This window comes from Sapajus apella, unplaced genomic scaffold (assembly GCF_009761245.1).
Source record: "Sapajus apella isolate SASKATOON/1434 unplaced genomic scaffold, GSC_monkey_1.0 scaffold39, whole genome shotgun sequence".
Taxonomy (NCBI): Eukaryota; Metazoa; Chordata; class Mammalia; order Primates; family Cebidae; genus Sapajus; species Sapajus apella.
In genome coordinates, this window is record NW_022436979.1 from 17,136,979 (window position 1) to 17,164,523 (window position 27,545).

Sequence of the window (27,545 nt, forward strand, 5' to 3'; positions counted from 1 at the left end):
CCTGAGTAGCTGGGATTACAGGCACGTACCACCATGCCCAGCTAATTTTTTGTATTTTTAGTAGAGACGGGGTTTCACCATGTTGACCAGGATGGTCTCGATCTCTTGACCTCGTGATCCACCCGCCTCGGCCTCCCAAAGTGCTGGGATTACAGGCTTGAGCCACCGCGCCTGGCCAAGAGACACCTTTTAACTTCATACTAGTAGCACACATAGATACGTAAGTATAAATGCGCAAGTGCACAAGTGACAATGTCCTCATTTCCCCTAACTCTGAAAAAGTTTACAGACTATTATCAATTTGCAAGTTTCAGGTTAAATAATGAAAAGTAATCAGATATCATTGTTGACATGAGCTGGAGTTTATAATCTCTAAAGGACTTTTGTTTCTTATTTAGGACACAAGAGAATTCTATTGTTTTTTTTGATACACAGTCTCCCTGTGCCACCAGGCTGGAGAGCAGTGCAGTGGCACGATCTCAGCTCACTGCAACTTGTGCCTCCTGGGATCAAGCAATTCTCCGCCTCAGCCTCCCAAGTAGCTGGGATTACAGGCGTCCATCACTATGCCCAGCTAATTTTTTGTATTTTTAGTAGACATGGGGTTTCATCATGTTGGCCAGGCTGGTCTCGAACTCCTGACCTTGTGATTCACCCCCCTTGGCCTCCTAAAGTGCTGGGATTATAGGCGTGTTACCGCGCCCAGCCGAGAATTCTATTCTTAAATCTTATTGTTGTATAAATAAGTTAACCATAGGCAAAAATGTTAAATTACTTATCACACTAAGATCTAATAGTATACCAGTATTCATTTCAAATGAAAGCTATATTTCAAAAAAATTTTTAATAACACACACCTCCCAAAGAGGTAAACAAATAAAATCCCAATCATGTCGGAGCTCCAGGTAAAACACGTTTTTGTAGACTATTTGAATGTTCCTCAATCTCTAAACTCATTTATAGTTACTTGGCCCCTCAGTTACTTTCTTTTCAAATGGTGATCTCCTGTGATGAAGTCGTAGCAAGTATTTTCTTATTTTTTTGAGACAGAGTTTTGCTGTTGTTGCCCAGGCTAAAGTGCAGTGGCATGATTTCGGCTTGCTACAAATGCTGCCTCCTGGGTTCAAGTGATTCTCCTGTCTCAGCCTCAGTCTTAGTATGTTGAAAATATACACGTGACCCAAAAGATCTCTGACCCAAATATTCCAAGAATAAAAAGTACAGAATTAATCTAAATATATTCACCATATCACACTAAAAAGCATCCATTTATCTGAGTTATAAAAGAAAAAAAAAAGGTCAGTTGTGGTGGCTCACGCCTATAATCCCAACACTTTGGGAGGCCGAGGTAGGCAGATCACCTGAGATCGGGAGTTCGAGACCTGCCTGGCCAACATGGTGAAACCCCATATCTACTAGAAATATAAAAATTAGCCAGGTGTAATTGCATGCATCTGTAATCCCAGCTACTTGGGAGGTTAAGGCAGGAGAATCTCTTGAACCTGGGAGGTGGAATCTGCAGTTAGCTATCATGCCACTGCACCCCAGCCTGGGCAATAGAGCGAGACTCTGTCTAAAAAAAAGAAAAAATAGAAAAAAGAAAGAAAAAAACACACAAACCTGTTTTATCTGCCAGCTTACGCTTCTGGGCTTTTGAAAGTTGTTCTTTCTTGTCTTTTTTCTTACTTGATGGGGCTGTATTAGGAGTTTCAATTGAGATGATATTGCTTATCGTTGTCTAAAAAAAAGAAATAATTCTCAGCCTCATGCCTTACAACCTGTTACACGAAATACAGCTACATCCTGAAATGGGTTGATAATTTATACACTTACGAATAAAAGAATCCTATATTACTATGATTCATTTTTTAAATCAAGTGCCCTGAACACATTATTGGTTTCATTCTTTTAAAAGTGCACATCAAAGGACATAATATTAGTTCAATTGTTATAACCAAAATCCTAGGAAGGAAGATCTGATTATCAGCGTTATGTTGAAGATCTGAGGTTCCAAGGTAGTTTTACAATTCAGTTAACTCGCTATTATTTGGAAATTTAATTAAAATCTTTCTTTTCTTTACAGAGGTGTTTTTCAGTGTGAATGTTTGGCAATTTACACGTCTTCAGAAAAATCACATGTACCTCCCTAGAACATCCTGGTTCCCGGAAGAAAAATTTTAAGACATTTGGGTTAATGCAGTCAGGGTATATGACAACTAAAATTTAAAATGCTTTCTAGGTCTGAGCATCGCTGCAAATGTTTTCCACATACCACACATCTGATCCTCACCATGATCTTAGGAGGTAGAGGCTATATAAGCCATTTTACAGATGAAGAACTGAGTATGGAGAGATTGAGGAACTTGCCCAGAGTCACAGAGTTGGTAAGTGGTGCAGTGAACCCAGGCGGTCCGGCCCAGAGTCCATGATCTTAGCTACCACCCTCTACTGCTCCTCCAGTTGCCTCTCAGGGTTCTGTGTCCTGCTGGGAATGTGAAAGCCAAAACCACTCAAACCGAAGACAAGCCTTGCTGCCAAACGCTTCCCATTTGGTTCACAAGACAAAACTAAATTAATGAACCAATGAAGGTCTTTCAGTGCATGACGTGGTACAAAGGGGTCTCGTACACAGATGCTTAAGGTCAGGAAAGAAATATTTCCTAAAACCATTCAGGAAATAACAGTACAACATTTTTTCTATTCAATAAAGCCTCCCTCCACATGCTGCAACATCTACAAACTGAACTGTGGCAAGTCTATTTACAACAAGACAAGCCTCATGGAGAAAGCAATTCCCTACTACTTTAGCATTGCATCCCTAAGATCCCTTAGCTGTCTCAGCTTTATGAAGAGATGAGGTAAATATTAAAAATACTAGGTTCTATGATATCTCAGTTTTGGTAGGCATGAGACGTATTCTAGTCTTTGATAAAGGGTAAAAATCTAGAGACTATAATATCATTTTCTAGGTTAAATAGAAGAAATGTGAAATTCGTTGTTCTTATTTAACTCAGGCGTAACTCTCATTTTAACAAAAGCCTTCTTACAATTTTGAATATATATTAACTAGTACAAATGAATTACTACAGAGCAAAACCAAAACAACGAAAGAATCCGGCAAAAAAAAAAAAATCACATACTCACTGTGGAATTGACGGGATTGTGGTTCTCCATGAATTGGTCTTTATTGTCTTTGGCATATTCAAACAACGTATAGGTCATAGCGGTTCCCAGGTTAGCTGCTACTGCTTCCTGTAGTTTGGCTAATATACTCTGCTTTACAGCTGATGATCTACAGTGCACAACAAAAATACCTTGCTGAGAGAAGAGTGTAACAGAGAGGGAAATGAGAAGCAGTAAAAACAAAACACTACTCACATGTTGTTGTTAAAAAAAGCGTTCATAGATATAACTGGAGGTGTTTGGGGATATGTTTCTGTCCAGGAAATCTCTATTAAGAAGGCTTTGGGATCACCATTTTCACCTATCTGAAGAGAAGGGGAAATCTTAGGCTTGTAAAAAGTGATAAAAAGACAGAAAACCAAATTATAATCTTCAGAAGGGTAAGTTCTTTCCAATATTCATGCTCAGATCAGAAATGTAACATTTTGAAAAGTCTAGGGGTACAGGCTAGGACTGAGCAGGAGTGAAGGGAGTCTCCGGACAGTCTGACTTTAATTTAGTCCTATTATGTCTTAACAGGTTCAGTATGCCCACGTCTTGTCCCTAACCAGCCTACCAGCTTTTCTAGTACCACGCCTACATCTTAGGTATTTTTTAGTGTTTTTACCAGTTTTCTGAGGATTAAAATAAAACATCAACTTGCTCATGGGATATAGAAAGAGAACAGACAAAAATGATTCACAAACTCGACATACCTCATCTTTGTCTTAAGTTACACGACTGCTAAATCCCAAGAGGCACAACCCCAAGAGATCAGAAAATGAAATATAAAACTGAGAAGGAAGGAAAAGGCAAAGGCTAAGGGAAAGGAATGACTTCAGATGAATAACAATTTCTGAATAAAGACATCTTTTTTTTTTTGCTCTGCCAACTTTTTATTTAAATAATTTTAATCGTAAAGAAAAGCTGAAACAGTATAATGAACACTCACTGACATTCATCTTATTCAGCAAACACTTTTTGCAGCATTTACTTTATCTTACCCCCTTTCCGCACAGAATCAACCTCCACTCTCCCAACAGGGTTTTTCCCCTTTGGTTTTTGCTGAAACACTTAAAAGTAATGAAATTTCCTCAATGTTTCGGTTAAGAATCTTAAGAAAAGGGTAGTCTTCATAACCACAAGATCATTATCACACCCAAAAAATTCAACATTGGTACAAAAATACTACCTAATAGATAAACCATATTAAAAACTACCCGATGATATCTAAAGTATCCTTTAAAAGACTTTACCCCAACCCACAAATCCATAATCCATTGAGGGGTCATGGATGGCACTGGGTTGTTATGCCTCTTTATTCTGCTTTAATTTAGAACAGTCCCCAGCCCTCGCCCCTGCCTTTTTTTTTTTTTTTTTTTTTTTAAGACAGGGTCTCACTCTATCGCCCAGGCTAGGGTGCAGTGGCACAATCACGGCTCACTGCAACCTGGACCTACTGGGCTTAAGAAATCCTTCCACCTTGGGCTGGGTGCAGTGGCTCATGCCTGTAATCCCAGCACTTTAGGAGGCCAAGGTGGGTGGATCACTTAAGGTCAGAAGTTCAAGACCAGCTTGGCCAACATGGTGAAACTCCGTCTCTACTAAAAAATACAAAAATTAGCTGGGTGTGGTTGTACACACCTAGGAAGGCTGAGGCAGGAGAATCACTTGAACCCAGGAGGCAGAGGTTGCAGTGAGTTGAGATCGTGCCACCACACTCCAGCCTGGGTGACAGAGCAAGACTCTGGCAAAAGTAAAAAAATAAAATAAAAAAAGAAATCCTCCCACCTCAGCCACTACAGTAGCTGGAACTACAGGTGTGTACCCCATGCCAGGATAATTTCAAAAAACCTTCTGCAGAGACAAGGTCTCCCTATGTTGTCCAGGCTGGTCTCGAACTCCTGAGCTCAAGTGATCTTCCTGCCTCAACCTCCCAAAGTGCTGGGATTACAGGCGTGAGCCACTGCCAGCCTTCCCCTGTCTTTTAAGCCACCAAAAAGAATACAGGCTAATTTTCTTATATTATGTCCCCAGATCTGAACTGATTGTTTTCTCTGTTCAGATTCAAATTAAACATTTTTGGTAAGGAAACTACAGAGGTGATGTGGCATCTTCCCATAGTATCACTTAACGAGGCACACAAGATCTTCCAGAATCATCAATGGTGACACTAAGATTGATCACATGGTTAAGGTGATCTCCAGATCTCTTCCACATAAACACTTTCACTTTGTAATTAACGAATAATCTTGCTGGGTGAGGTGGCTCATGTCTGTAATCCCAGCTCTTTGGGAGGCCAAGACTGGTGAATCACTTGAGGCCAGGAGTTGGAGATGAGCCTGGGCAACATAGCAAGACCCTGTCTCTATAAAAAAATCATCATCATCTGTGGGGTAACACTACAAAACTGCATGAATATCTTGTTTCTAGACCACCTTTCACCAAAAGGCTAAAACCCTTGAGTGAACAGTGCTTAAATGAATCAATTATCATACTGGTGGTTGCAAAATGGTGATTTTCTAGGATGATTCATGAATCAACATCTCATCCTTGCAAAGGGTTATGCTAATCTCCTCTTTATTATTATTATTTAAAATTTTTATTTATTTTGAGACAGAGTTTTCTCTCTTGTCACCCAGGCTGGAGTGCAATGGCATGATCTCGGCTCACTGCAATCTCTACCTCCCGGGTTCAAGTGATTCTCCTGCCTCAGTCTCCCAAGTAGCTGGGATTACAGATGCCCACCACCACACCCAGCTAATTTTCTGTATTTTTGTAGAGACGAGATTTTACCATGTTGGCCAGGCTGGTCTCGACCTCCTGACCTCAGGTGATCCACCCGCCTCGGCCTCCCAAAGTGCTGAAATTACAGGTGTGAGCCACCATACCCAGCCTATATTTTTGCTTTTTAAGAATAGAGACGGGGTCCCACTATGTTGGTCAGGCTGGTCTTGAACTCCTGAGCTCAAATGATCCTCCTGCCTTGGCCTCTCAAAGTGCTAGGATTACAGGTGTGAGCCACCATGCCCAGCCTTGTCTGTATTATTTTTAATATATATGCTGCTTTTAAAAATACTTAAACAACAGCAGTAAGATTTACAAAATTTTCACCCCAAATTATTACCTAATTTACCTTTATTTTCTGACCTCTAATTTTTCACCCCTACCCCTTCACCCTCAACCACACTCTTACAAATATAAGGCAAGGCTCAGAAATAAGACCAAATAAATGTAGGGATCTACTGAAATACCTTGATAAGGATTACTTGCAATAACAGATGTCATAGGCTTATGTTTGTTTCAAATATAGGTAGTTAAAAAGTGATAAAAGTTACCCACTTAGGCAATCACTGTGTCCTTACTCACGGTGCATTTAGGAATAAATTATCACATGCCTCACCCTGTGCTGGGTACTGAAGATGCAAAGATAGAGGCAAGGCCATTCTTATCTTCAAGACATTTATGTAACTTATAAAACTGCAGTATGAATAACAGTTCAAGAGTAACAGAACAAAGTATGAAGAAATGGGGAATAGTTAATTCTGATTCAAAGTTGGGGCAGAAACAGGAGACGTGGCCCAGATATTACCATGTCCCAGAGGAGGCTTGAGTTAGGCCTTAAAGGAGAAGCGGGGAGATAACGGACATGAGGTGAGGGAAGGATCAAACAATGTGCTCAAAAGCATAGTGCCAGATACAAACACATAGGGGAAAATGTAACAGCCCATTACATCTAAGGGATGTGAGTGGAGGGGAAGGTTTGGAGAGACAGAAACAAACAGGAGGATTTAGAGTGTCAAGTGAAAAACTTTAGTCCTCTCTTAATAGGCAAGGGGAATCCATGGAGAAGCCTTTTTAAACAAGAGAATGGGATGACGACTTAAATGTTTCAGAAAGCCAACTAGCACTGCTGGAGGACTAATGGTGGCATACAAGGGCTAAAGACTGTACTTAACCAGGGAAGTCAACCAGGAGGCTACCAGACCATTCCGTGCAAGAACTGGGGTCAGACTTAGGACACGGGCAGAACTTGACGCCAGACCCTCTGCCTATCAACACGCTGCCTCCTCATCTCATGTCTCATTCTCCTTAAATCCATCCTATGAGTCACATCAGTGTCCATCTTACAATACATAAAAATGTCCTTGAGCATTCTGCATACTGTGCTCTAAATCACTGCCACTGTGAATAGAGACGTTTAGGAAAGTATAGGGAAATTCTCAGCCTCCCATTTGCTAAGGAGAGAGTAGCAACTGGATTCAAATAGAAGGGCCTAGGACTTAGCTCCACTGTTGACTTTGGGCATTTGAGGTCCCCTAGTTATTATATACTTGGAGGTGGTGGAAAGACTGTTAAGCTTGAAAGGGAATTCAGACAAGAAGCTTATTTTCTGTGATGGTTATGCATCAATCATGCATAAGGATCATTTCTCATACAGTTTAGTTTTAACTGTGACAATGTTAATAATAACCGTAAATCTTTTACAAAAAAACTTTCCCATTCTGTTACTTCTAATTATTTGTGGTTTTTTTTTTTTTTTTTTCCTTTTTTTTTTTTGAGAGGGAGTCTTACCCTGTGCCCAGGCTGGAGTGCAGTGGCACCATCTTGGCTCACTGCAATCTCCGCCCCCAAGTTCAAATGATTCTCCTGCTTCAGCCTCCCACGTAGCTGGGATCACAGGTGTGTACCACATGCCTGGCTAATTTTTGTATTTTTAATAGAGACAGGGTTTCACCATGTTGGCCAGGCTGGTCATGAACTCCCGACCTCAGGTGATCTGCCCGCCTCAGCCTCTCAAAGTTCTGAGATTATAGGTGTGGGCCACCGTGCCCGGGCTACTTATGATCATTTGAATAAAAGGTTTATATGACTTATTTACAAAATAAAATACGGTTACTATTTTATGTTAAAGATAGGATTACATAATTTTTAAGGTTTTTTTCCATTTCTAATGTCTTATGATTCTGGTACAATAAAAACAAGTTTATCCTGGTTTTTTTTTTTTTTTTTTGAGATGGACTGTCACTCTGATGCTCAGGCTGGAGGGTAGGGGCACAATCTCTGCTCACTGCAACCTCTGTCCCTCAGGCTCAAGCAATTCTCCTGCCTCAGCCTCCCTAGTAGCCAGGACTACAGGCTCGCAACACCACACTCAGCTAACTTTTGTATTTTTAGTAGAAACAGAGTTTTTGTCAGGCTGGTCTTGAACTCTTGACTTTGTGATCCACCCACCTTGGCCTCCCAAAGTGCTGGGATTATAGCTGTGAGCCACCACACCCAGCCCTATCCTGGTTTTTAAAAAGTTTCTGGGCCTGGCGCGGTGGCTCAAGCCTGTAATCCCAGCACTTTGGGAGGCCGAGGTGGGTGGATCACGAGGTCAAGAGATAGAGACCATCCTGGTCAACATGGTGAAACCCCGTCTCTACTAAAAATACAAAAAATTAGCTGGGCATGGTGGTGCGTGCCTGTAATCCCAGCTACTCAGGAGGCTGAGGCAGGAGAATTGCCTGAACCCAGGAGGCGGAGGTTGCGGTGAGCCGAGATCGCGCCATTGCACTCCAGCCTGGGTAACAAGAGCGAAACTCCATCTCAAAAAAAAAAAAAAGTTTCTGAATTAAGTTTTCAAACATTAAAAATGACTGATGTTAGGGTGATGTTTCCGTTTAAATGCTATAGAAAATACAGACATAATAAATTTACACAAGTTTAGAAAACAAAATAAGCATTTTTAGCCACTTTTAGTCTTTTCTAGCAAAGTTGTAAGTGCTCTTATTCATGCCATGTCTTACCCTATATTGAAAAGAAACTGGACTTAATTCCCGGAAACTTTCATCTCCTTCATAAATAGAGCGTAATGCTTCTAGTTCCATCTGAAATAAAGAATTGAATGAGTTTTGTTTAGTGGTACAAATGAATTAGAAATAGAGGGTCTTTACTTTCTCATTCAAACCTACTCAACTGTGTAAAACTTGACTAACTTACACATGCTTAGATACTTACCGTATACATGCATTCAGCACACATGGCAATATTACTACCAATGATACTTTAAAACTCTATGTCAGGCACTGCTAAGATTATGCAATGTATTATTGGACTGACTTCTCAAATCAACCCTGTCAAGAGGTCCTATTATTTTCTACTTCCTACTAGGGAGGCAAGAAGTCTCAGTTTAAGCCACTCCAGAGCAAGTGCTCTTAGCACTCTGCTAAAGAGGAACCTGGGTGTAAAGAGCATTAAACCTGGAGATGAGAACTATAAAAAACAATACTTTCCTATTATTTACATCCACTCCTTTTATTTGTAATCCTTCCCATAGAGTGATACAAAGGTTTAAAAAACATCTAAAGGCAAGAAAAATAACTTTAAGAAAAAGGTTGACAAGTATCTACCCAAGATGAGATCAAGGACTGTCAGAGAAAACGTAACTAGTAATCCTTGCTTGGGCATTGTTCTTAGAACATTTTGGTATTACGACTGAGAAGTTCATCACTGCGATCACTGATGACTATCTGAGAAAAGAAGAAAGACTGCACTTGGGTCCACGTTTGAATTTTCAAGAACTCTACAAACTAAAGACGGTGAAAGTGGGCTTGATCTACGGTCAAAATTTTAGAATAGAAATTATTGGCTGCGCATGCGTGGTGGCTCACGCCTGTAATCCACTGCGCGTGCGTGGTGCCTCTTGCCCGTAATCCCAGCACTTTGAGAGGCTGAGGCAGGCGGATCACCTGAGGCTAGGAATTAGAGATCAACCTGGTCAACAGGGTGAAACCCCATCTCTACTAAAAATACAAAAATTAGCCAGGCGTGGTGATGCGCACCTGTAATCCCAGCTAAGCTGGAGGGTGAGACAGGAGAATCGCTTGAACCCGGGAAGCGGAGGTTGCAGTGAGCCGAGATCGCGCCACTGTACTACAGTCTGGGTTACAGAGCGAGACTCCATCTCAACAACAACAACAGCAGCAAAAAGAAATTATTAGAGAAATAGTGTGTGAGGAACTGGGAGAGTAAGGAATAGTCCCCAAGACCTAGGAAGCATATGGAAAACAAGAAATACCCTTCTTAGAAAGGGAAACTTGATTGGCACAATGAAGAAAGGCATAAAATACAGACTATATTGATTTCAGCAAGGCTCCACAAGTTTCCCTTGCTACCTTTACAGAAAAAAAAAAAAAAATACAGAAATTCAAGCTGGATTCAAGAAATATCGAAGATTAGATTGGAACAAACAACCTTACTCAAAATACAGTATTACTCCTTCTGTCCCTAATCCTTTGCTATATTTTAATTAATGATTTAGACAGGAACAAAAATAGAAGGCAAGTTTATTAAATTTGTGGATGATAATTTGTTGGGATAATGAATAATGCTGATGGCAGAATAAGAATCCAAAAAGTCTTTGAAAAGCAAGCTAATGATGAAATTTAGCAGGGTAAGTAGAATTTGTATTAATACTTAGATATCTAAATATAAAAGTTGAGGACGAAAGACAAGGCCGGGCATGGTGGCTCACGCCTGTAATTCCAGCACTTTGGGAGGTCAAGGCAGGCGGATCACCTGAGGTTGGGAGTTCACGACCAGCCGAGTTCAAGACTAACCAGACCAATATAGAGAAACCCCATCTCTACTAAAAATACAAAAAATTAGCCAGGCGTGGTGGTGTGCGCCTGTAATCCCAGCTACTTGGGAGGCTGAGGCAGAAGAATTGCTTGAACCTGGGAGGTGGAGGTTGCGGTGAGCTGAGATTGTGCCATGGCACTCCAGCTTGGGCAACAAGAGCGAGACTCTGTCTCAAAAAAAAAAAAGAAGATGAAAGACAAACTGCTTTGTGTAAAGCACTTAAAAGGTTTTAGTTGACAGTAAATTTAACTAGACAAAACAGTATGATACCACAACTCTGAAACAGGGCATTAAAAAAAATCAAATCTGTCCACAGACACGTGATTCCAGGATAGTGAAGAAATTAAAGAATGGATGTATGAAGAAAAGCTAAAAAGAATCATTTCATCTGAGAAGAGGTCTGAAAAACTTGGCAGGAATCTATCTTCAAAGATCAGAACACCAGTCATCTGAAAAAAGAACGAAATTTTCTTGTTACAGTGGAGATTCCTGGGCTCACCACAGACATTTTGATTCAGTAGGTCTGGGGTGGAGTGGGGGCAGCAGTTTTCTGGCAACCATCTAAATGGTTCTAAGGTAGTGGACTCTGAGAAACATTAGACTGTATGTTCTTTGCTTTGCAGGGAGACAAGGCTATTAATGCACTGACTCAGAAATTCACCTGGCAAGAACATTTTAGAAGAGATTCAGGTATCAACTAGCTAGCTTGTTGGACTTTGGGTCCTTTAAAGGTTAACTTCCAATCCAGAGATTCTATTACATTTATCACATAAAAATGATTAAGTTTCAGGGCCGGGCGCTGTGGCTCATGTCGGTAGTCCCAGCACTTTGGATGGCCGAGGTGGGCAGATCACCTGAGGCCAGGAGTTCGAGACCAGCCTGGCCAACATGGTGGAACCTCGTTTCTATTAAAAATACAAAAAATTAGCCGGGCGTGGTAGCACATGCCTGTAAGTCTGTAATACCAGCTACTCGGGAGGCTGAGGCAGAATTGCTTGAACTTTGGAGGTTGGCCAAGACCGCGCCACTGTACTCCAGCTTGGGCAACAAGAGCTAAACTCCATCTCAAAGAAAAAAAAGTGAAGCATTATATTCTAAATTAACAGTGAACTACTACTTTTCTACCACCCAATAAAACCTGGTTGCTAGTCCCTACTCTACCACGTACTCACTGTGCGGCCCTGGGCTACTACTTTACTTTTGTGGACTTCTCATCTACCCACCTATCAAAGTTAGAAGGTTCCCTACAGATGGTCTGTGGCACCGGCCCAACTCTAATGGTACATGATTCCATGTCAAAATGGCAACTCACAAGGAAATATCTGGGCATGAAACATAAATTCAAGTGGTACATGAATGCTCAAAACAGACAGATGGATAAAAGATTTCAGCAAACAATATGGACAGAAACCAGAGGCACGACTAGCGTCACTTTCTTCCATCAGAAATGTAACTAACTCAGCTCTCCACTAGCCAAGAGATTAAAAGGTGACCAGACTAAAATTTAAAGGTGATCAGCAAAACTCAGGAAACAGGCACTAAATACATGGGATTCAAGGAGAGCCAAGAGCACTGGGTCGTGCACCAAGGACGCTCATCCCTGTTATTAAGGAAACTGGGGAGACTCCCGGGTTTGCAAAAATGAAAAATGAGGGTGGAACAGAGGCAGAGGCGGACTCCTGCCCATTCACGCGCGCTTGGATGAGACGCCGGTGAACTCGGGACACCCACGCCGGGCCGCTCGTCCGGGCATCAGGTCTCACCAGGGCCCGGGGCTCCGCGCCGCGCCAGCGCCGGGAGAGGGCCCTGAGCCGGGGGTGGGTGGGGAGCTCACCTCCTGGTCCTCGTTGGCACTCATCGCGCCGGTCGCGGGGCGCCTCCTGAGCGGAAGGCGTCCGCAACAACGAAGAGAAAGCGAGGGCAGCGGCCCCGAGGCCCGGCGTCCGCCTCTGGCGCCTCGGCTGCGTCGGCAGCACAGCCTTGGCACTGGCAGACGCCAATCGGGCGTGCCCTGGGCCTCGGCAGCGCCCGGGCGCCGGCGGTGAGCTGTGGGCTCGGAACCCGAGCCGCGGCAGGTGGGGCCTGGGAAGTGCAGCGTCTTCCCGACGCCTGGAGGAGGAGCGCGTAAAATTCCGGGACAGCGATTGGTGTAGAGCGCTGTCACTCAGGCCCAGAAAGTGCTTCCTGTGCCGGCGGAGGTGGGTACAGGGAAGTCCAGCCTGCTGGAGCTGGCCGCGGGGCTGCGGCGGTGGGGACTGGCCTCGGCTTTCTGACAGCCTCCCGCCTCCCCTCGTCCTGTCCCTGCTGGCGGCGACCGGCCTCAGCTGCAGCGGGCCCGGGGCGTGGGGCCTTGGTGAGTCTGGGCCCGGAGACCCGCGGGGTCAGGCGGGACCGCCGAGGAAGAGAGCTAGCTCTTAACAATGCTGGTTTGGGGGCCTGCGTTTTGCTATTGCGTCGACGGGTGCAATCCTGGCGCTTCTCTTTCAGACCCAAGGAAAGACGCACCCGTTTCTAGGACCTCCCAGGCTTAACACAGGGGAATAAGAGGAGGAAGATACCTGCCTTTAGGGACTGCAAGGTTATTTCTCCACCTTTCCTCCTTGGAACTACCAGAGCAGGTACTGCCACTACGGGGACGGTGTTTTTCCTAGGTTGGGTTGTTACTTCTCATCTTTAACATCTAAACGCCTTGTTTTGTAGTTGGACGTCTCTGAATCCCATTCTTAGTAGCCTTGTGTCCTGCACGCTGAACTTCCAGGTCATTAAAAAAAAAAAAAAAATAGCACCCACTTTCGGTTAGGGGCTTTCTTTAGCTGCCGCTTTGATTGGGTCACGTTTCTTTCCACGCTAGTTGCCAGTTGATGTCCCTTGCACTACTTCATCTCCCATCCATTATTCACTTTGTATAGCTGCGCTTCCTTTCTTGTATCGTTTCGTTGATTGCTCCATTGGCTTCTTCCAGGATACCTGAAATTTCTCCTTCCAGGCTGTCATTGAGATCCATTCAGTCTGCGCCTGTGCAGTATCGGTGTTCTTGTTCTCATTCCTTTGCTGCAGAATTAAGCACGACCGTTTCAAGTGCCATAGGAGAACGTAGCAAGGATTTCCAATACAATTTACATGCAGTCATTTTGGGACAGATTTTCCATAATTTAGATCTCTGCTGTCCAGTTCTGTAGCCAGCAGCTGCATCAAGCATTTGAAAAAGGCTAATTTGAATTGAGATGTGCTGTGAGCGTAAAATACACACCAGATATTGAAGAGCTAGTATAAAAGAAGGTAAAATATGTCACTGATAACTTTTAGTGTCAGTATGATAATATTTTGGATATACTGTACTGGGTTAACTAGAATATTAAAATGAATTCCACTTTTTACTTTTTAATATGACTACTAGAAAATTTTAATTTATTTATGTGGCTCATAGAGCCATTGTATGACACATTTATAGTTCCTCTTATTTCAACTCCATATTCAAAGACCACAGCTAATGTCTTTTGGGCCTCTGGAGTTATTACAGGAAATGGCCCCTAGTCTAAGACTCTTTCATATTAAGCAAAGGTACCTGTGTTGCATTTTGGTCACCTCTTTTTTTATTTGTTGAGATGGAGTCTTGCTCTGACGCCCAGGCTGTAGTGCAGTGGCGCCATCTCGGCTCACTGCAACCTCCGCCTCCGAGGTTCAAGGGATTCTCCTGCCTCAGCCTCCCAGGTAGCTGGGACTGCAAGTGCGTACCACCATGCCCTGCTAATTTTTGTATTTTTAGTAGAAATGGGGTTTCACTTATTGATCAGGCTGATCTTGAACTCCTGACCTCCTGATCTGCTTGCCTCAGCCTCCCAAAGTGCTGGGATAACAGGTGTGAACCACTGAGCCTGGTATGGTCACCTCTTTTTAATTTTCACTCCCAAATGACCATAACTAGACTGTTTCTTTCTCTGAACATGCAATCCTTTGTCCTCATAACTTAATCCTGTCCTAAAAATATTTAAACACTTCTAAAACTATCCATTGTAGACATTTCTGGCAAGCTTTGTAAATCGTTTATTCAATACCTATTGTTCTTTCAGTATTTAAACATGAGAAACCTAATAGTCTTTCCTAAATTAACCTTTCAGTTAAAAATATTCCATGTTTTGGAATCAAGTATTAGCCTAAGTGTGTCTCACTTTTCACAAAGATTATATTCGACTTCTCTATAATATAACGGTGTAGATCACCTTTTAAAAGAGCCTGATGACATACTCTTTCTCAAATAAGATTATATTAAAAATATAGTGATAATTTTGTTTGGAATAACTTTTTTTGTGTGTGTGCAACATAATCTTGCTCTGTCACCCAGGCTGGAGTGCAGTGGCACAATCATAGTTCACTGTAATTTTAAACACCTGGACTCAAATGATCCTCCCATCTCAGCCTCCCAAGTGGCTGGGACTACAAGTGCACACCACCATGCCCAGCTGTTTTCTTTTTTATTTCTTTTAGAGACAGGATCTCACTATGTTGCCCAGGCTGGTTTCCAACTCCTGGCCTCAACAATCCTCTGGTACCTCATCCTCCCAAAGTGCTGGGATTATAGGCATGAGCCACTTATGCCTGACCTGGATTCTCTGTAATGTACTGGTGTAGATTACCTTTTAAAAGAACCTCGTTACAGACTGGGTGCGATGGCTCACGCCCGTAATCCCAGCACTTTGGAGGCTGAGGCGGGCGGATCATGAGGTCAAGAGATGGAGACCATCCTGGCCAACATGGTGAAACACTGTCTCTACTTAAAATACAAAAATTAGCTGGGCATGGTGGCGTGTGCCTGTAATCCCAGCTACTCGGGAGGCTGAGGCAGGAGAATTGCTTGAACCCAGGAGGCGAAGGTTGCAGTCAGCCAAGATTGTGCCACTGCACTCCAGCCTGGCACCTGGTGACAGCGTGAGACTCTGTCTCAAAAAAAAAAAGAACCTTATTACATCCTTTTTCAAATAAGATTATATTAGAAGTATAATGGCAATCTTGTTTGGGATAGACATAGTTTTATATACTTGCTTTTATAAAGTCAGAGCATACTTTAGGTTTATTATGGACTGATTCTTAGCTAAAGAATGCAGTGGAAACATACCATCTGAGAGGTTTCCATTCATTGCTAGTTTTTCCCTTACAGATTTTCCTTTAAATAGTAAATTTTATATTGTAGGAAATGAGACAACATAGCTACTATTTAGATAATGAAATAAATTAAAGCCTATTATTTTAATAATATCCTATGTTTCAGAAATTCAGTATTAGCAATTACAGAGAAATTAGGGGAAGTTTCATTATATGTAAGTCAGTTTTTTTCTTTTATATTTTTCTTTCAATATATTTTTCTTTTACAGTTGAAATAGATCATGTAGATCTGTTTTAATTTAATCATCCTCCTGTTTTCTTGGTCTGCTAATTTCAAAGTTTCTGTGTACATTTTGAGACATTACTGAAAATACTGATTTGTCTTAAAGTTGACTTCAACATTTTTAACATTAAAGTTTTTTTTAAATGTCATATAGTTACTACGTTTTAATAGGTCCAGTTCAGGAATTAGAGTTTTCCCTGGCCTAGCACGGTGGCTCACGCCTGTAATCCTAGCACTTTGGGAGGCCGAGGTGGGCAGATCACGGGGTCAGGAGATCAAGACCATTCTGGCCAATAAGGTGAAACCCGGTCTCTACTAAAAATACAAAAAAATTAGTCGGGCACGGTGGCGCACGCCTGTAGTCCCAGCTACTCAAGAGGTAGAGGCAGGGGAATCGTTTGAACTCAGGCGGTGGACGATGCTGTGAGCTGAGATCGTGCCACTGCACTACAGCCTGGGGACAGCAAGACTCTGTCTCAAAAAAAAAAAAAGTTTTCCCTTTTTCTCTGTTCTGTCTGTTTCACAATTTGCAGATACTCAAAGCCTTTTTATAATGATTATTATTATTTTTTTTTGAGATAGAGGCTCACTCTGCTGCCTAGACTGGAGTGTAGTGGCATGATCTCGGCTCACTGCAGCCTCCGCCTTCTGGGTTCAAGTGATTCTCATGTCTCAGCCCCAGAGTAGCTGGGGTTACAGGCATGTGCCGCCACGCCCAGCTAATTTTTTTGTATTTTTAGTCAAGATGAGGTTTTATTTGTTGGCTAGGCTGGTCTTGAACTCCTGGCCTCCAGTGATCCACCTGCCTCAGCCTTCCAAAGTGTTGCGATTACACACATGAGCCACCATACCTGGTTTTGTAATGATTTTTTTTTTTTGGTAATGATTTTTAAATGGAGACTCATACATTAGAAATGAAGATTAGTTTTAAAAAATGAATTATGAGTGTATTAACGTTTGTATTTCAGGTTTTTTGTGACATCGTAAACATGAGCCCCACACAGTGGGACTTCCCTGTGGAATTATGTTGCCGGCCTATGGCCTTTGTTACTCTGACGGGCCTGGATGTAGTTTTTAATGCAGTCCATCGAGCTGTCTGGGATGCCTTCTGTGCCAATCGGAGAGCTGATCGGGTACCAATTTCTTTCAAGGTGCTCCCAGGTGATCATGAGTATCCCAAATGTAGACCCAAGGTAATGGCATCATGATGGGATATGTTCTTTCCGTCTCTGTGTGTGTATGAATGTGTGTTTCTTTTTTGTTCTGTTGTATGTGCTGAGTTTATCAAGACAGTGGTTACAGTGGTGCATAAAGAAAGCCTTAGGCATTTTCATGTAATACACTGCATATATGTTTAATAATAGTTATTTTTTTTTTAACTCCAGAGGAATAATAACTTTATAAAGCTTTGTATCTTATGAGCCTAGGTTTCCCCTTTTTTGTTTGTAGGGAAAAACCTCAAGTCTCCATATTTTTAACATAGTCCACACTCTAAAAGGAAGGTCTTGCATTCCCCACCATCATTACTAATGTCATTGTAGAATCCCATGGTCTGTGCAATTTGGTTCGATTTCACAGATTTTTTGAGGACTTGCTTTGCGATAGGTACCTGGAACCATGCAACAAGCTGGTGATACGAACTGAGGTAAGACAGGTTCCCTGTTCTTGAGGAGTTATACGTAAACTAAGGCAGTTTATTCATTGTGGAATGAAGAAAGGTATTAAGTTCAAAGCTGACTTTTAAGGCAAACAACATAGTAGACACTGCTTTACCTTAGACAGTAATTACTGTCATGATGGTAGTATCACTAATAGCTAATATAGTTGCAAAAAAGCAGTAAAGCAGTTTACCGTTTTAAGCAGTTTATGTATATTGGTTGATTTTTATTTATCATAATCTTATGAGGTTAATTTGAAAGTCAGGTGATAAAACCCTTTTACTTCTGACCCATATCTTTTTTTTTCTTTTGTCCTAGAGCAGTGTCTGTGACACAGTAGTCTCTGGACCAAATGTGTCATCATAACCTGGGGAATTTATTTAAAATGTAGATTGCAGGCCGCCCCAGTTCGTCTCTGAGAATGTAGGACTTGGTCACCAGCTGATTATTTGGTGTGTATGTATTTGAGAACCACACACAGGAGACAGTGTTTCATATACCCAGCCCTAGAAACTGAGCTGTCTGAAGTTGTACAAGTAATAGCACCCCAGCCCTGGCCTTTTCACGATTATTTTTCTTTCTTTATTATTTATTTATTTATTTTTTTGAGATGGAGTCTCACTCTGTCACCCAAGCTGGAGTGCAATGGCATGATCTCGGCTCTCTGGAACCTCTGCCTCTGGGGTTCAAGTAATTCTCGTGCCTCAGTCTCCTAAGTAGCTGGGATTACAGGTGCCCACTACCACACCTGGCTAACTTTTGTATTTTAGTAGAGATGGGGTTTCACTATGTTGGCCAGGCTGGTCTCGAACTTCAGCCTGATGATTTTTTTTTTTAGTGTCATGTTTGTGTCAGGAAGGCAGGGTCCCAGACCACAAGCCCCTTTTTCTCCTTTCTCAGTGCTCGAATTCAGGCTACTTTTCATTTATCTGTTCCCAGCTCGTGTCTGAATCCCATGTTGTTTTGTGTCAGGCTTCCTTACTGACCTCATTACTGGTGGTAGACACTTCAGCAACATGAAGTGGAGTAGTCTGAGTCAGCGTGGGTGATTTGGAAGGAATGTGAGGTTTCCACTGCGTTCTTCAGGGCTGACACTGAAATCTACAGCGTGCCTTCCCACTCTGCGGCACTTAGTGCTCAGACCCAAGCGGCTCCTGTTAGGCTTCTATGTTTAAGAACTATTCTCTGCCTTTTACTTCATCCACAAGTGAGGTGAAATGCCATCACGGCAGTATGTCTTTGAAATAAAGCCATATTGGATTTTAGGTAATATTTTATTTTAAAAGTTATATAAGAACAGAAGCTGAAATGGTGAACAATATAAGTAGAATTTACCTGGAAATGGGCTACTTTTTTTTTTAACAAAGTATTTGAGACCCTTGACAGCATTAGACATGCATCATCATTTTATGCATTTAGTTATGAGGCTGATAGAAACTCTTTGGCTTTAGTCATTCTTTAAATGGGAAGTATAGCTTCTCTAGGGTTGAGATTCCACCTTCAGCACTTACTAATTCTTACTGAACCTGTAAGCCTGAGTTTCCTAATCAAAAATGGGAGGTGTGTATATTAAATGAGAGTAGTGCACATGAAGTGCCTGGCACTCAGTAACAGGTGGTTTCTGTTGCCGTCAGGTAACTTTTCAACTTTTGCCAATGTTTGCAGAGAACTTCCTATGAGTGGTACATTCCTAAAGGGATCTTAAAGACTGGCTGGATGAATAAGCATCTGAATCTGGTGCCAGCCCTGGTGGTTGTATTCTATGAACTGGACTGGGATGAGCCTCAGTGGAAAGAAAAGCAGTCTGAGTGCGCCACCAGAGTGGAAATAGTCAGGTATGATCTTCTCTGTCAGGGTGGCTGTCAGTTTGCACATGTGTGTTATTCACTAACGTTTCTTGAAGGCAACGGAGTACTGTTGAGACTGCAGTGGTCACTTGGGGGATTGACCTCCAATGAATCTTGTTCGCTTCCTCACGGGTAGCATAATTATTGACTATAATGCTGGGTATGTGAAGAAATTTAGAAGACTAATTGGTCTGAATTTCCAAATGTTTTTCTTGCATTTATTATCTTTCTTGGAGACAGAGTAATATACTGTTTAGTCTTTGGGAACACTTTGCTTTATCACTATTTCAATTTCAAATAATTATTTCTTTTGGATGACTACTTTGCAATGTATCACCATAAAGAATTAAGTTGTATTGTCACTTTTACCTAAAAGTATGTATTAATCTTTTGCTTTTAAGGCAGATTTTTAAGATTAGAAGATGTGAGATCATACTTTTAGAATTCAAATCATTGTGGCATATATGTGCTTTGTGTGCAGGCAAAGGTTTCCTCTGATCTTGGTTTTTTTAGTTGAAATTTGTCTTCAGTTGTATTACCAAGATTGTATTTTATATGAAGTCATGGATATATTTTTTTAAGTTAAAATAATTAATTTTATTCTTGCTCTTTCATTGCAGGCAAAGCTTACAAGGAAGAAATACAAAAGTTGCAGTGGTTCTGATTCAGAAGAAAACACCTTTGCCCCCAGGTATCAAAAGTCTAATTAATTAATTAATTAATTATTTTATACCTCCAATTTTTATTGGATTACACCTGTAATCCAGGCACTTTGGGAGGCTGAGGCAGGCAGATCACCTGAGGTCAGGAGTTCGAGACCAGCCTGGGCAACATGGTGAAACCCTGTCTCTACTAAAAATAAAAAAGTAGCTGGGTGTGGTGGCACATGCCTGTAGTCCCAGCTACTTGGGAGGCTGAGGCAGAAGAATCCCTTGAATCCGGGAGTCGGAGGTTGCAGTGAACTGAGATCGCGCCACTGCACTCCAGCCTGGGTGACAAAATAAGACTCTGTCTTAGAAAAATAAATAAATAAACAAAAGGCACCAATGACACATGAGTAAATGCTTATTGTAAAAAAAAAAATTGTAGTAAAAAATGCAAATCTTGAATCCTGTTTCCCTGGTTCCACTTGTCTTCTTATGTAGGCGACATGGGAAGGGATGTTTAATTCACAAAATGATTAGTTCGCTTGAATTTTTTTACAAGAATATAATTTTTTTGGCTTCCAAAGCTTTCCAAAAGGATTGTAATTTGCTTATCTAAGATCTATTTGAAACTGTATTCCTTATATGAAATTTTTTCATTAATTTTCTGTAGGACAAAGAAAAGGACTATAGGATTTGTGGTTTCCTCTAGGAAAATGTCTTAGTTTCAAATTCTTACTTCCACTTTCCCAGACTTTTTAGGCCAAAATACATTTTTGTAAGTCTGTGTTGAGACTTACAGCATTCAAAATGATTTTGGAGTCTTCTTTCATGAATTATTGCTTCCATTTTTAGTTATGTTTTTTGAAATAGTTATGTGGTATGTCTGTTGGCATTACTTGGCTACCTATCCTGGCTCAGTAGAAAATTCCAGTGTTTTCCTAAAAGGCATATGCTATGTAACTTCTAAGAACCACACACAGCTCTCAAGGAGCCCTTGAGTCCTGTTGGTATGATGAAAAGTTGTATGGATTTTTATTCCTAATTATATTTTTTCAGACTTAGGAAGCTACATTCGTTATTTTACTTCTTTTTTCATCTTTATGGGGATTATCAACAGGAGAAGATGTCATTGCTTCAGAAAGGGCTGCAGCTCTATGCAATGCATGTGAACTCTCAGGAAAGTCTTTGTTTGTCCTGCCGCACACTGACCACCTCGTGGGTTATATAATAAGGTAAGTAGGGGTCTTTTAGGGGTTTGGTTTTTGCATTATTAAGAATTGAGAAATTGGTAGCTTAGTCCCATTTATTTTTTTTTAAACATGTTCATGAAAAACAATAATGTAAAATAATAATGTAAAAATAAAAATCTCCTTGTCAAATTCTTAACCTTTTCCAATTCCCTGAGGTAACCAATATCAACAGTTTCTTAAGTTTCCTTCCAAAAAATACCTTTTTATATAGGAACAGATATACAGGTATTGATCGACTTACGACCTATGCAACTTACAACCATTCGACTTTACGACCACAATCACTAGCCACGACTGTGCTGCGTCTGGCAGCACAAATGTTGCCCAGCTGGGCGTACGACAGTGCAGACCAGCTTCTGGCAGCACTACCATCTCCGCGTGCACCATTTCAACTGTACATATAGCCTACTCAACTTACAACTAAATCATATTACGACCGGTCTGCCGGTCCCAATCGTGGTCGTAAGTCAAGCACTAGCTGTATGTATTTCTTTATAGTATACACACCACACCCACAAACACAAAAACATAAATGTGATCATATGGTACACAGTGATCTTCCACTTAACATCACCTCATTAACACTCTTCCATACATGCATCTAGGTCAACTTTATTTAAAGGAAAAAAGTTGGTATGTTTTTCCATTGTACTTTGCAGTAATTACCTCATGTCCTTGAGTGACATGTGTGTCCTTTTTTGTGAGTGTCTCCATCCCATTCTGGCCTCTTTTTGCTTCATTCTTGTTATGTTGATGTATCCATGTAATTTTTTTAGGAAGGGTCTGAGCTCTATCATATCTTAAATATCTTTATAAAGCCCTTGTGTGTAAAGGGCAGATTACCTGGAGACACAACATTACCTCAAAAACTATGTGACCATTATTCACTGTTTCATAGCATTTATTGTTACAAAGAAGTTTCGTAGTAGTACGTGTTATGCTAGGATGTATTTAGATATGAATATTTTCATTGAATTTCACTGTAAAATGGTTTTCCTTTTCATTCTGCGTTAAGTGTTCTTTAACTCATGGGAAGCTTTATTTATTTTTGATTATTGCTTGTCTTGCATTTGTTTCTTTCTCAGAAGCAAACCTCTGAAAATGATCCACTGCAGGAGGTTATCTGGCCTCACCTGTATATAAATGACTAGGCTTCTAAGAAAGAAGCATACATTTAGCAGAGAATATGCAAAGGAATAGGATCCAATGAAAAGATGAATTGCAAAGAAACTTAATTGCAATTAGCAGAATAACTCTTCAGACTAACAGTAGAATTCACACCACGGAAAATCAAATCAGTGGCGCCAAGGATAACTTTGAGATAATTGCTTGGAATTCCGAGGAAAAGAATAAATGAGTTTTGTTTCTTAAATGCAAACATATAACCAATAGGGAACAGAGAGAAGAGAGGGCCAACTGGGAGCACACGCAGGCAGCCTTTCTTTCCACTGAGGCTCATCCCAGCATCACAGCTGGCCTCAGCGTTCCAGGCCTGGCCGCCTCCCCCTGACTCTGCTCTTCAGTGCCTCCCTGTTCACAGCGCTGTTCCTTTTAGATGCTTTCATACTCATGCCCACCTGCCAGCTCCCCTTTTCTGGGCTCTCTTTTATTCAACGTTTAAGGCTTAGTTCAATGAAGCCTTTAGAAAGCCATTGTCCTCTGTGCTATACCCTGCCATGGTGACTCTCAACCAAGCAGTATTACCTTCCAGAGTCTGTTTGGTAATGCCTGGAGACTTTTATGATTGCCACAACTGAGGGGGTTGCCATATTGGCGTCTGGTGGGTAGCGGCCAGGGATGTTGCTGTACACTCTACAGGGTACAGGACAGCCGTGCACAACAGAGAACGACCTGGCCAAAATGTCAGCAGTGCTGAGCTTGAGAACCCTGCCTTAACCCTTAGCGATCCTGCCCTCCTCCACTTTCAAATTTAGTGTGGTCATGGATTCAAGGGAAACAGAGAATGAGGCTCTACCCTTAACTACTTGTGATTTTATTGGGGATAATGAAACATTTAAATAAGAAGTACATTATCAGAATAACGGATGAAAAAGCAAGTGCGCTGGGTCCTTGATCTCCAGTATGTGGATATGAGAGATGGGGAGTGCATAAGACAGTCCACTGGAATTAAGGGAGCATACACCCTTTTTTCATATTTGTATTTTATCATAAGAGAGAGAGTAAGCTGAATATCAGGAAATCTTCATCTCATTGATCTGGGAGGGAAGTAGTGGAGCTTCTGATGGCAGCTTATTCCTGCGATTTCAGAGCCTTTCGATGTGTTACATATGCATGCTACAATGATTTCATTTGTGTTTTTTTAAGTGTCAAAATGTTAGAATCTTTCTAAAACTTCTGTAATCCATTGGGAATGATTGTGAAAATCTTTTGTATTGGAGAAGTTTGCTGATCATTTCAAAGCAAAATACATGAGTTGTCCAAGCTAATGATATGAGTAAGAATTTTTCTTTTATTAAAAAGTAAGTGTTCCCAATTTTCAGACCTTTCTTCTTAGGGCAGTAGGCTGCCTGTGTCATGCTAACTAGCAACTGTTTAAAAACCACACACATACTTTTTCTTTCAAAACAAAGGTGACATTTTATTAATGAGTAAGAAAGCAGATGCTTTTCAGAGGAAAGTTGTGCTTTAGAGAGGACGTGCCACAAGTGGCTCTGGAAAATATTGGGAGCAGTTTTCTTTTTCCCTTTTCTTTTTCTTTTTCTTTTTTTTTTTTTTTGAAATGAAGTCTCATTACGTCACCCAGGCTGGAGTGTAGTGGCGCAATTTTGGCTTATTGCAACCTCTGCCTCTCAGGTTCAAGCGATTCTCCTGCCTCAGCCTCCTGAGTACCTGGGGCTACAGACATGCACCATCAAGCTCGGCTAATTTTTGTAATTTTAGTAGAGTCGAGGTTTCACTGCATTGGCCAGGCTGGTCTCAAACTCCTGACCTTAGGTGATCCGCCTGCCTCAGCCTCCCAAAGTGCTAGGATTACAGGCATGAGCCACTGTTCCCAGGCCTGGAAGTAGTTTTCTAATTAGTTTAAAATTATTTCAAGCAAAGAATTTCAGTGGGCCTGAATTCATTGTTAAAAATACAAAACAACATATGCAGATGTACAGATCCATGCAGTTAGATTTTTGTCTCTGATCTTTGTCTTTCCATAAATTAAAAGTTGGAACTACTGTAAGCATTTGTCTGGGTGGGACAGTATTGAAGCAGTATTTAACTCTCCCTTCTGTCTCCCTTTACTGAAAAGCCTGGAGGGGAAAGGACAAAAGGATGTAAGGACCCTGCCCTCCACCCCCCAGCCCCAACTGCTGCCCCTGCTTCTGCTCTTATGCCCTTTATTTTCAGCCTTTAACACAGGATCCACCTTTACTATGATAACTTCCTTTTAAGTATACAGTAGTTCCGCCTCTTGTCTTCCAAAGCTGTGTGAATATCTTTGCCTCTTACGTACTTTACGAAATTCAGGAACACCTCTTTCCTTTTAGACATAAATCTGCATCTGGAACTTAGAAGCTTAAATGTCCTTCACCTGAAAACTGGTAGCGCTGTTTGCTGGAGTCAGTGCTAGTTTTTCAAAGTTCAATTGCAATGGCTAAAATATATGTTTGTATGGTCTGAAAAATATGCTTACTTGATATGCCAGTGCAGTGGTAACAGAAAATAGACTCCAGGTGATCTTTGTATGAGTATTGCTAAGAGTAAATATCACATGTCTTCTAATAAAAAGTTAGAATAGGGAACTGCTTGTAATTAAAAGTTTACTGTGTGCGTATGTGTGTGTATGTATGTACATGTGCATCGTGTCTAGCTCAAAACAAGTTGATCAGGTTCATAAACCTGAGCTTCATAAAGAAGCTGATTTAATTGTGGAGACAGAAAGCATGCATTTTAAATCCCACAGAGCACTGCAAGTGTACATTCTGTAATATAGCTTGTAAGTCCTATAGGATTTCAGAGAAGAAATGAATAAATGTGATCTGGGAAGATTTTAAGGAAAAGGAAGGCCTGCCACTGTGCTTGAAAGTGTGGATTAGTGGGAGGGAAGTCGTGATTATTTGGGACAGAGGACTTCATTAAAAAGCATGGACATTTAAAGTTTAGCTAGTTTAAATCATGAAATGGGAAGACTGAATCATTTGGATTTTTTAAATGTGCAATAAAGAAAACTCAAGATCTCTTTCCTTAAAAGAGTGTTCTTAATTGTTCAGTGTTACCTTAGAAGTGTAATGTTTGAGTATCTGCTAAAAGAATTGCTCTTTTCACTAACCCCTTTATGTCTTGACTAGATCTGTCATTTATTTACTTATGTTTTTAAAGCTGTTTAAGGCTTTTTCCAAATAAACCTCAAATAATAATGAAGTACATGAATTAAAAAGTCAAAGTCTTACACCATTTATGCTGTATCCAGCGATATCTCTGTAGCCAGTTACAGAGTTAAAGAGAGGGAAGGATTTCACTCTTTCCCTCAGTTTAGAGGAAAGAATAGCACTTGGCAAGCCTACTTGCTGTCAGTCCTCTGTATTGACTGTTTAACAGGTGTTTTATCTCTGAGTACACATTCAGCTTGAAAACTAAAACCATGCTTATCTTTAATATTTACTGAGACAGTCTAGATTAATAATACTGATTCTCTGTTGAGAAGGATATTTTTTTTAATCATTCAGAATAGCCCGTAGGCATATTTCTGGCTACCGTAATGTTAAACTTTCTAGTCAGTGCCTTGTTGCTACCCATTTGCAAAATTTAAAGGACAGCTTAGGTTAATACATTCCTTCACACATTATTTGGTTCAAGGTTAGAATCTAATTTTGTCATATTTTAACATTTTTAAAACTGCAGTTTTGAAAATAGAAAAATCTTAAAAGGCTGGATGTGGGTCCTCATGCCTGTAATCCAACACTTTGGGAAGTCAAGGCAGATGGATCACTTGAACCCAGGAATTTGAGACCAGCCTGGGCAACATGGTGAAACCCTGTTTCTACACAAAATACAAAAATTAGCTGGGTGTGGTCATGTATGCCTGTAGTCCCACCTACTCGGGAGACTGAGGTGGGTGGATCACTTGAGCCCAGGAGGGTGAGGTTGCAGTGAGCCTTGATGGCACACTGCACTCCAGCCTGAGCGACGGAGCAGGACCCTGTCTCAAAAAAAAAAAAAAAAAAAAAAATCTTAACCTAGAAAATCAAATTTAAAATGTAATATCTGATTTTTAAGTTCATCTTTTATCTGGTTAAGTTCTGCTTTCTTTCATGCCCTAGGCAGATGACTCCTGATAATTTCTTTTCACCAAAGAAAGCTTGAGTTGTGTATCTATCTCTGGTCAGATTTTATTGTTCCTATGTAATCTCAAAGTTATAGAATGAAGGGGGATTTAAGTCACACAAGTGTTTTCACCTTATTTGCCAGTTCTCAGTTTTGGTTCTTTCCCCATTAGTTTTCTTATTCTTTTAAATACTAAATACTAAAATCATGAAAAAAGTGAAATCTAATTGAGTATTTAATAATTTGTTTTTCAGAATTTTTATAAAAATATAAAATAGTAGGGGTGAATGTACTTTTAGAGATTACCAAATTTTAGGCCAGTAGCAGTAGCTCACGCTTCTAATCCTAATCCCAGCACTTTGGGAGGCCAAGGTGGGTAGATCACTTGAGGTCAGGAGGTGGAGACCAGCCTGGCTGGCCAGCATGGTGAAACCTCATTTCTACTAAAAATACAAGAATTAGCTAGGTGTGGTGGCATGTGCCTGTAGTCTCAGCTACCCAGGAGGCTGAGATTCAAGCATTGCTTGAACTGGGGAAGTGGAGGTTGCCATGAACCGAGATGTGTTACTGCACTCCAGCAGTGACAGAGCCAAACCCTGTCTCAAAAAAAAAAAAAAAAAAAAAGAGAGAGATTACCAAATTGTTATGAATTAGAGAAAAGTATTTTTATTTATTATATCTTGTGTTATAAATAATTT

General features: G+C 40.9%; 2 protein-coding genes across 7 annotated transcripts in view; one reads left to right on the top strand and one right to left on the bottom strand.

Moving 5' to 3' along the window:
• The window catches only part of RWDD4 (RWD domain containing 4), a 21,990-nt gene extending 9,074 nt beyond the window's left edge, over positions 1 to 12,916 (bottom strand). For 2 of the 4 annotated variants that reach the window (XM_032298731.1, XM_032298733.1), the window contains exons 1-5: positions 12,623 to 12,916; positions 8,955 to 9,035; positions 3,379 to 3,488; positions 3,145 to 3,292; positions 1,621 to 1,738 (exon numbers count right to left, since the gene is read on the bottom strand). In XM_032298731.1, the coding sequence (XP_032154622.1) occupies positions 1,621 to 1,738; positions 3,145 to 3,292; positions 3,379 to 3,488; positions 8,955 to 9,035; positions 12,623 to 12,646 (481 nt within the window). In that variant the 5' untranslated portion in view covers positions 12,647 to 12,916. The remainder of the gene's footprint in view (positions 1 to 1,620; positions 1,739 to 3,144; positions 3,293 to 3,378; positions 3,489 to 8,954; positions 9,036 to 12,622) is intronic. The other 2 variants (XM_032298735.1, XM_032298734.1) reach the window with 2 other exon arrangements.
• A 69-nt stretch (positions 12,917 to 12,985) lies between these two features.
• Positions 12,986 to 27,545, top strand: part of TRAPPC11 (trafficking protein particle complex 11) — a 52,965-nt gene continuing 38,405 nt past the window's right edge. For 2 of the 3 annotated variants that reach the window (XM_032298736.1, XM_032298738.1), the window contains exons 1-6: positions 12,986 to 13,141; positions 13,276 to 13,406; positions 17,140 to 17,364; positions 19,495 to 19,664; positions 20,297 to 20,367; positions 21,441 to 21,555. In XM_032298736.1, coding sequence (XP_032154627.1) covers positions 17,161 to 17,364; positions 19,495 to 19,664; positions 20,297 to 20,367; positions 21,441 to 21,555 — 560 coding nt within the window. In that variant the 5' untranslated portion in view covers positions 12,986 to 13,141; positions 13,276 to 13,406; positions 17,140 to 17,160. Of the gene's footprint in view, positions 13,142 to 13,275; positions 13,407 to 17,136; positions 17,365 to 19,494; positions 19,665 to 20,296; positions 20,368 to 21,440; positions 21,556 to 27,545 lie in introns of all 3 variants that reach the window. The other variant, XM_032298737.1, reaches the window with a different exon arrangement.